The sequence below is a fragment of the Musca domestica genome, unplaced genomic scaffold, assembly GCF_030504385.1.
Source record: "Musca domestica strain aabys unplaced genomic scaffold, Musca_domestica.polishedcontigs.V.1.1 45, whole genome shotgun sequence".
NCBI lineage: Eukaryota > Metazoa > Arthropoda > Insecta > Diptera > Muscidae > Musca > Musca domestica.
Genome location: NW_026712335.1, coordinates 5,185,597 through 5,196,021, shown reverse-complemented (window position 1 = coordinate 5,196,021; position 10,425 = coordinate 5,185,597). Strand labels below are relative to the sequence as shown.

Here is a 10,425-nt window from a genome sequence, read left to right as displayed (position 1 = left end):
AGTTAAGTCGACATAGAATTTTATGCTGATCATTAATATATAACTTTTTGGGGTCTACGCCGAACACTTAGGGATGTTACAAACGGAATGACAATGTTAATATACCCTCCTTTCAAGGTATAAAAATGGACCACACAGACCCTCCATATAACTGTACCGCCCAATTGTAGGCATTTTGGGGTTTTTTCATATCATTCAACCGAATTTGCTGTATATCGCAATATGTGTTCCCAGTAGACAGAAAACACCCTTGCAAAGACCTGTCATGTGTGTGCAGATTGGTTATATACCCCGTGTAACGGCATTTCTTGATATTCGGTATATAGATGATTTAAGCCAATTTTTCAGAACAATTTTCTAAAAGTTGTTGTTTAGAGTTCGCAGGTCCACACCTTTGTAGGAGCTCCCATAGAAAAGTATCCTCCGACATTTGGTGTTGTTATGATTCAAGGCATTAGCTATGGAATTAAATTTATTGCATTTTATAATGATAAAATTTATGAAAGTCTATTATTTGGCATACACTAAATATGTTATAGGTGGGATATATGCAAATCAAATCAATTGAAAAGCACGATCGTTGAAAAACAAATTATTTCAAAAAATGTGTTTAAAAGAAAATGTTCATCATCTATGTAATCTGTATTGGAACATTTGAAAGTGAAGTTCTTACAGATAAGTTTTCATTTCGATTTATTATTTCTGTTTATTCACATTTTATCGTGTAATTTGAATATGGCAAAGTAAAAGTACTACATATTTCCTGTTACAAAGCAAACGTTAAAAAAACCTATCCAACAAGTCGGCTATCATCAATAATATAAATAAAATTGTCATAAATTTATGTTCGTTTTCGCTCTCTCCTTTTTTTATCGCTATATGACACACACATGCATACCAACATACGTTTTATGTTTTTTCCTCCACATCGGAATGTAACCATCACCATCATCATCGATAAATGGCTGAGGAGATGGGCTGGCTATGATACAATTCGTGCATAGCCAGCCCATGTGGTAAAATGTTGCCATATAGAATAATTTACGTGATAAATGAAAGCATTTTTACTAACAATAAAGTTTGTACTTCAATTGAAAGTCAACTTTTGAGTTGAGACCGTCATGGGTCGGTAGATGTGAGACAGTGGTTACGGGATATTTAAAAATGTTGGAAAATATGGGTCAATGGCCGAATAAAAATACAGTTGAGGATGATTTTAAACTAAACTTGAAATGTTCGCTTTTAAGAAACATAAGAAAAGATGAACTAAATCATTGATTTATTTTGAAAAATTCCTGGAATGCATTCTCTTTGTATGAGAAGTGTAATTCTCAAATTTGTTCTTACTCGAAAAATTAGTCTCACAGAGTCTACATTAACTCTTCGTCTAAGTTTGGACAAAATATGTTACAATTATGACACTATGTCAGGAAGATCCAAAAGAAAGCAGATCAATTTTTTTATATTTATTTTTTATTTATTTTTAAATAGTTTAAAGGATCAAGTCCCTATATATATATATAATTTACATACGTTTGTACAAAAAAAAAAACAGACTTTTTGTCTCAATGTCCTTTATAAACTCCTACAAAGTCCATGATGTCCAAAGACCATAAAAATATCTTAAGAATTCTAAAAATGTTGTAATGAAATATTATTAAAAAATCAATACCATTTACAAGTAAGTCCTGGAAGAGGACTGTTTTCTTGGTAAGAAAATCATTAGAATATTCTAATGATTATGAAATTAACAATTTTGTATTAGGAAGTCCTTGAAAAGTTAAAAAGTTTTCTTAACGATCCACTTTTTCTGGTTAGGATTCCCATTATTCCTTTTTTTAAATCCAAAACTTTTGGCAATAGTTATACGGAACTCATATCATAAAAAATCCAAGATTTTTTGTCAACAATTCCTTAATTTCATAAAAAAATTGTTTACAAAAATCCTTGGTTGTTGGAAGTTATATAAGAATATTTCTAAAGCTCTCCGATTTATTTGTTAAAGAGCCGACGATCCTGGGCCAAAGAAACTCTCAAAAAATATTTTTAAAAAATCCACCGGGATTTTTATTTTTTTTTTAATTTTTCGCGAGGAAGTCCTGAAAAAAATTTTCCAAAAGTGCACTAGGTCCTTGAAAAATATTTTTTAAAAAGTACACGCCATGAAATCGTGGAAAACCCATCGGGAGGTCCTTGAAAAATATTTTCAAAAACTGATCAGTTCCTTTAAAAATATTTTTCATAAGTTCCCGCCTATTGGCCATGAAGTCATTGAAATATTTTTTGGAAGGATACAATCTTATGTGCCATGAAGTCTCGAAAAAATTATTAAAAAATCAGAAGGTCCCTGAAAATTTTTTTTTTTAAAAATTCGCTAGAATATCCTTGATTTTTTTTTTAATTCAGCAGGAAGTTTTTGAAAAATATTTTTATAAAATTCTCCACGCCTATTGGCCAAAAAGTCCTTGAATAATATATTTTCAAAAATCCACGATAATTGAACTTGAAGTCCTAGAATAATATTTTTTTAAAAATCCACCCCTTTGGCCAGTAAGTCCTTGAAAATAAATTCTAAAATCCACGATCATTGAACTTGAAGTCCTTGCATAATATGTTTTAAAAATCCGCCCCCTTTGGCCAGGAAGTACTTGAAAATAAGCTTTAAAATCCACGATCATTAAACTTGAAGTCCTTGAAAAATATCTTTGAACAATCCACTCCCATTGGCCTGAAAGTCCTTGAAAAATGTATTTTAAAAATCCGCCCTATTGGGCAGGAAGTCCTTGAAAAATGTGTTTTAAAAAGTCCGCGCCTATTGGGCAGGAAGTCCTTGAAAATGTGTTTTAAAAAGTCCGCGCTTATTGGGCAGGAAGTCTATGAAAAATGTGTTTTAAAAAGTCCGCGCCTATTGGCGCCTATTTTTAAAAAGTTCACGCCATGAAGTCGTTGAAAGATCATCTGGAAGTCCTTGTAAAATATATTCAAAAGCTGATTAGTTGCTTTAAAAATATTTTTCATAAAATATTTTTAAAAGATACACGCTTATTTGCCATGAAGTCTCGAAAATTTTATTAAAAAATCAGTAGGTTCTTGAAAAATATTTTTTAAAAATTCACTAGGAGATCCTTGATTTTTTTTGATTCAGCACGAAGTTCTTGAAAAATATTTTTATATATTTATATAAATATTGGTCCAGAAGTCCTTGAAAAATGTGTTTTAAAAAATCTACGCTAACTGGCCAGGAAGTCCTTGAAATTTTTTTTTTAAAAATACACCATGAAGTCCTTGAAAAATATTTTTTAAATGGTCCACGCCTATGAAAAATATTTTTTAAATGGTCCACGCCTATGAAAAATATATATTTTTTTTAAATCCACGCCTATTGGTCAAGAAGTCCTTGAAAAATATTTTTTAAATGGTCCACGCCTATGAAAAATATATATTTTTTTTAAATCCACGCCTATTGGTCAAGAAGTCCTTGAAAAATATTTTTTAAATGGTCCACGCCTATGAAAAATATATATTTTTTTTAAATCCACGCCTATTGGTCAAGAAGTCCTTGTAAAATATTTTTTAAATGGTCCACGCCTATGAAAAATATATATTTTTTTTAAATCCACGCCTATTGGTCAAGAAGTCCTTGAAAAATATTTTTTAAATGGTCCACGCCTATGAAAAATATATATTTTTTTTAAATCCACGCCTATTGGTCAAGAAGTCCTTGAAAAATATTTTTTAAATGGTCCACGCATATGAAAAATATATATTTTTTTTAAATCCACGCCTATTGGTCAAGAAGTCCTTGAAAAATATTTTTTTAAAAATCCACGCCTATTGGTCAAGAAGTCCTTGAAAAATGTGTCTTAAAAAATCCACGGCAAATGGCCAAGAAGTCCTTGAAAATATTTTTTAAAAATACACCATGAAATCCTTGAAAAATATTTTTTTTTAAATCCACGCCAACTGGCCAAGAAGTCCTTGAAAATATTTTTTAAAAATACACCATGAAGTCCTTGAAAAATATTTTTTTTAAAATCCACGCCTATTGGTCAAGAAGTCCTTGAAAAATGTGTCTTAAAAAATCCACGCCATCTGGCCAAGAAGTCCTTGAAAATATTTTTTAAAAATACACCATGAAGTCCTTGAAAAATATTTTTTTAAAAATCCACGCCTATTGGTCAGGAAGACCTTGAAAATACTTTTTAAAAAATCGCCATGAAGTCCTTGAAAAATATTTTTTTTTTAAAATCCACACCTATTAGTCAGGATGCCCTTGAAAATACTTTTTAAAGAAACGCCATGAAGTCTTTGAAAAATATTTTTTTAAAAATCCACGCCTATTGGTCAGGAAGACCTTGAAAATACTTTTTAAAAAATTGCCATGAAGTCCTTGAAAAATATTTTTTTTAAAAATCCACACCTATTAGTCAGGATGCCCTTGAAAATACTTTTTAAAGAAACGCCATGAAGTCTTTGAAAAATATTTTTTTTAAAAATCCACGCCTATTGGTCAGGAAGTCCTGGAAAATATTTTTTATCTACACCCATTGGCCAAGAAGTCCTTGAAAATATTTTTTATCTACACCCATTGGCCAAGAAGTCTTTGGAAAGCAATTTTAAAAAATCCAAGCCTATTGGTCAGGAAGTCCTTTAAAATATTATTTAAAAATTCACCATGAAGTCCTTGAAAAATATTTTTTAATATATACCATTTTTTACCATGAAGTCCCTAAAGAATCGACTTATAAATTATTCATATATGTCCTTGCGTATTTGTTGTTTGTATCTACTGTGCTCCATCACATTTGCCATTGTAATAAGCCAAGAACGGCGTGTGTCAACAAATGGGCGATGCGGTATGTCGCCGTTGCCTCTCTGGGTAATGTACCATGTTGAGTGTATAAATGGCTAGATGACTGACTGCACTTGTCATTTTTCCGTTTAAAATTGTATGGCACCAAAAAAGCAACATTCATTCGTTCATTCACTCATTTTCGGAATTTTTTCTCTCTCCTGGCATTGTTATTGTTGTTGTTGTTCATCCTTTCATAGTGATTGCAGTACTTGGTGAGAAAATGGCGCGAAATAACTATGAAAATTTTATTAGATACTTTTTGCATATATGTATGAGCATATGTGTACATATGTATGTATATGTATTTACACTGTCATACAGTCACTTTGTCAATATGTCCGTCCAGGATATGCCGTGAACTTTATTTTCAATTTTCAATCAACAAATATGTTCGCATGTGGGGAAAGGAATACATCAATGAATACCCTGCAGCGAGCAGCTTTAGTAAAATTGTAGTGTTTTACTGGTGACATTGTCGCTAGTACTAGTGAAAAAGTATACCACAACCAATGTAATTTCCTATGGACATTTAACATAGGCTTGTCATAGGAGAAGTACCAGTAGACCTTGACTATATTGACTAAGTAGTTCTTTTGGGACTATATGGTGACATTTGAACCAAATAGTCACTAGAAAAAGATTATATCTTTTGAGATTATGTGATGACGTGTATACCAAATAATCACTACATTATATTGGGTTTCCTGAGCTATATGTAGACATTTGAACCAAATAATCACTAGAAAAAGATTAGATCTTTTAAGTTTATATGGTGACGTTTGAACCAAATAATCACTGCATTTTATTGGGTATCCTGAGCTATATGTAGACATTTGAACCAAATAAACACTAGAAGACCATTAGTCCTTTCGAGATCATATGGAGGCATTCGAACCAAATAGTCATTTGAGATTTTTAGGAAAATGCTTGTAATAGAATAAGTATTTAACAACGTTACATTTTTAACGCAGTTATTAAGTAACAAAAACAAAAGTAAAGCACAGTTCAATAATCGTGTCTAGTTTTCTGGCATTTTCTTGGCAGGAAGAACATTTTGCATTAGCTATCAAAAATATGAACTCAATTTTGTTATACTGTTAAAAATTTAGTGATAATCTTTGGAGATTACCTTGTGGAGCAAAATATTTCATTTTTCCTTTGGAAGGGTTGGCATTTTCGTTCGACATGTTTATGTGCGGGAGTTGTGTACTTAGGAGGTAAAAATTTGTGCTTGATATTTCTCTGGAAAGCAGGAATGTAAAATGGGCACGATTACAAAATCAGAATCAATTGGCAAGCATACAAATTTGAACTGAATGTCTTTAATACAAAATGTCTCTTTTTCCCCTAGAGTCAGATTCGTTTTGAAAATACCAATCTCACAAGAATTCACCGGTTCTTCGTAGAAACTTTCTAATGCCAAAATTCGACTGCCTTCAATATATATTTCGCCCTTTTTCTTTATATTATCAATTTTTATTGGAATGCATGAATTCACCGCGCAAATATTATTTGGTTCTTTGCAGGATATGTAGCAATCATTTACAAAAGCTCCAACGATAACACCTTTTTCATATTTTAACCCATCCTGAATAGTGTTGACAATCATGCAATTTTTTTCCTTTTGAATAATTTGTTGAAAGATATGTGATGGTTTTCGAACATGTTTTTTCAGTGTTTGCAGTTTATTTTCAAATGCATATGCAGAAAACGAAATAAGGGGACCATACTTTTCTGCGCAAGAAGCCAAATGAAGCAGATTATGAACGTTAAAAGAAATGCTGTTCGAACCAAATACAGTTGAGAAGTTCTCGACAAATAATTGAAGCAAATTATTAGCTTGAACAATATTTTGATCCATATGTCGTGCATTGTTAAGAAGTCGATAAGCACAATGTAAAGTTAAAAATTCATAATAAATATCTTCGTGTACATTATTATAAAGAGCAATAATTCCTGTATAAGCAAGGAACTGGTGAAATTCAGTCGCTTTCCAATGACAAAGATCATCTAAAGGCCTGGGTTTTCTTGGGAATTCCCTTGGAATGTATTTTTTAAATTTCACCAATTCAGAAGATATTTTTGAAATATTTTGTTTTGAGGTTTTCTTTTCAGTTTTATTATGCATTATTCTGGTTAGCATTTTTTTGGTGACTCCGAGGTCAATGAGATGCATGCTATCTAAAGGAGTCTGATTTATCATACCAAATCCAATTTCTTCGAGAGGAGTTTTTTCTTCTTTGAACATTTGGGAATGGTGGCATGGATACTTTCGCACAGCAAAGTCCTCATCGGAGATTAGGGAACCACTCTCGCTACTATAAGTCAAGACATTGTTTACCTTCTTCGCAATTTGAGTACACTTGGTGCAGCCATGTGTTGATGTATGTCCAGGAACTCCACAAACGAAAGCTTTTGCTGGTGCGTCACATATTAAGCAACGAAACTTCAATTTTAAATGTTTTTGTTGTATGATAAACTGACCTTTTAGTAGAATCACTTCATCAATGAAGTCTTTCAAATACACATTCACACTACCCGGCTTGGTGTTTCCCAAGTATAATCCAACAACAAACGGTTTTGTTTTCTCCTGAATATTAACGATTCTGCAAAGGATTGGCCACAATTGCACACGAGAGCTTTTGAACAGTGGAATTCCATCGATATTTATATCTAGTTCGACTTCCTCATACTTTTCCAAAATGTGACCAACTTTTCGTAGTTGTGTTTCTATGCCAATATGACAATAAATTCCAGGGGCAACATTTCTCGTTAACATATTTTTTGCTCTGCCCACCAAAGTCTCTCTAGTGAGCGGAACATCTAGACCTTCTTCCTTTAATATTGATAAAAGACTTTCCAAACATTTCTTTGAAGGATTCGTTTCCATGCACCACTTTTTAAGTTTGTCCCGCAACATTAATTTCGGAACTGCAAAATCTTCCATTCCATTTTCCACGAAATCATTTATAAAATCTCCACCGTTTGACACAAATTCACTTTCACTATTTTCTTGTTCACATTGCAAACTTCTGTTTTTATACAATATTTTTTGTTTTTTAATTAATCTTTTATAATTTCTTTTACTCATTTTGTTTATATATTTAATAAATAATCACCTTTTTAACAATAAAACACACAAAACAAATTAATTGCCGATAAAAACGCGTTGTTTCGATGCGATCTACAAAAAAATTACATAAAAATGTGTATATATTCAATATGTTTTAATGACAATAAAAGAAAAGCCAACTGTCGACATTGTCAGTAGAAATACACTACAATCAGTGTCCCAAACCAAACTCTACTCGTAAATTGTTGAAATTTGAACTAGTACAATTGTCTGTAGAAATAAAGTGGTAATATAAGATACATGGTTCTTTGCTCGCAGCAGGGTATACATACGCACATACACATTCACATGTGCTTGTGGGTGTGATTGTTATTGGACGCGTGTATGTTCCTGTGCATGTGTGCTCCACACTTGTAGTCAAATTGCAAAACACTTGTTGCAAAACGTGTTGAAATGGAAAAACGACGAACTTGCCGGAAATACAATTCATGTAGCCTGTCGTCTATATGCTTTGCATTAACATTTTCCATCAAAGGCTATTAAATTGAAATGCAATTTATATCAGCAACAGCAACAAAAAAAAAAAGGTCATAAAAAGACAACAACTGTTGCATGCTCGTTGTTAACAAAAGCGATGCGAGGTGAAATACGAAAGTGATTCCTAATTTGTCTCTTTAAATTCCTGATGTATTAAATTTTGGGCAAATTGATGTCAAGTTATTGTCATTCTGGAAAGAGTGATAAGTTTGGAAAACTAAAAGATTGTCAAGTTAGGTTAGGATAAAGGATCGTAAAATTTAGTATTCAGTACGTAAATTTTAGAAAAGAACTCTAAGTGTGCTTATTATATCCTCAGCCATATGGCTAGAGAGGGTATATATTATTTGATACGTGCCTCATCGAAATAACGGCTTTAGACCCTGGGTCCCTTTCGACCGAATCAAGGCATTTGGAGTCGATCTAGAGATGTTTGTCTATCCGTCTGTCTGATTGATGTGCACTATAACTTTCGAAGGGAGTATCCGATTTGGAAACTTGGCACATCGTAATATTACTATCAATTTTAAATTGAGTTCTGAGATGGGTAATATCGGTCCACTCCTTCTGGTAATTGCCCCACAAAAGGTCGAAACTTTCAAAAAAATATTTTACTAAACAGAATTAGAAAGGATAATCCAATGTTGTTCTAATTTTGCAAATTCTAGTATTTATATCAGTGCTATATCAGGTGCGAAAATGTCCACTCGGTCTACTCCATCAAGTACCTCCCCCACAAAGGGTCAAATTTTTGAATAATTATAACTCTTATAATTTTTCAAATTACACACAACACAATATTTTTATTAACCCAAAGTGTGGTGTGAAGATGCGATATATCAGTTCACTCTTTATGGTACCTCCCATACAAAGGGTTAAAATAATCAAAACGACTATAAAATCCAAAATAAGCGTCCGATTCTCTTCATATTTCACACATCCAATTATTTCTACTAACATAAGATGTACTGTGAATATGGAATATATCGATCCACTCCTTCTGGTATCTCCCCCCCCAAGGGTCAAAATTTTGAATATCCATGAAACTCATAAAGAGCGAAATAAACATCCGATTCCATTCAGACTTGGCACATCTCAATATTTCTATCAATATAAGATCTGTTATAAATATGGTAGAGATCGGACCATTCCAAAACGATTTAAAAAACGATTATAAAATCCAAAATAAGTATCAGATTCTCTTCATATTTTACACATCCCATTATTTCTACTAACACTAGATCTGATTTGAAGATGGAATATATCGGTCTACTCCTTTTGGTGCCTTCCCCAAAAATAGTCAAAATTTGGAATATTCACAAAGGGCCAAATTTTTAATAACCAAAACGAGTATAAAATCCGAAATAAGCATCATGTTTTCTTCATATTTTTCATATCCCATTATTTCTCCCATTACACTAGATCTACTGTGGAGGTGGGATATATTGGTGTACTCCTTCTGGTACCTCCCCCACAAATGGTCTTAATTTTGATTATCCATGAAGCTCATAAAACGCGAAATTAACGTCCGATTAATTCAGACTTAGTTCATCTCAATATTTGCATCAGCACAAGATCTCTTAAGAAGATAGTAGAGATCGAGTTATTTCTTCTGTTACCTCCCCCACAAAGAGTTCAAGATTTTCAAAATCAAAACTCTCGAAGAAAGCGAAAAAGGCATCGAACTCCTTTCAAACACACAAACATTTTTGCAACCCCTTATACAACCTCTTTGCATAGAACCCCTTATGGGTTCACAATATACTTATATATGTCATAACTTGCTATATCTATATATTTCTCTGAGCCAGAAACCTGATATAAATATGGAATTTATCGTAATTTATGATTTCGCATAAAATTGGATATTAATGTCCGATTTTCCTGCAATTTTGCCCATACCAATACTATTATCTGCATTACATGAAGTACGAAAATTTGAATACTTTGGTTGACTATA

The 10,425-nt window shown here is 32.3% G+C and overlaps 1 protein-coding gene across 1 annotated transcript; it reads right to left on the bottom strand.

The window, feature by feature from the left end:
- Nucleotides 1-5,860: 5,860 nt before the first annotated feature.
- Nucleotides 5,861-8,248, bottom strand: LOC131804525 (uncharacterized). The gene is made up of 2 exons (XM_059127506.1): nucleotides 5,985-8,248; nucleotides 5,861-5,918 (listed from the first exon to the last, which is right to left on the bottom strand). The coding sequence occupies exon 1, from the start codon at nucleotides 7,944-7,946 to the stop codon at nucleotides 6,066-6,068; it is 1,881 nt and encodes a 626-aa protein (XP_058983489.1). The 5' UTR covers nucleotides 7,947-8,248; the 3' UTR covers nucleotides 5,861-5,918; nucleotides 5,985-6,065.
- Nucleotides 8,249-10,425: the final 2,177 nt, after the last annotated feature.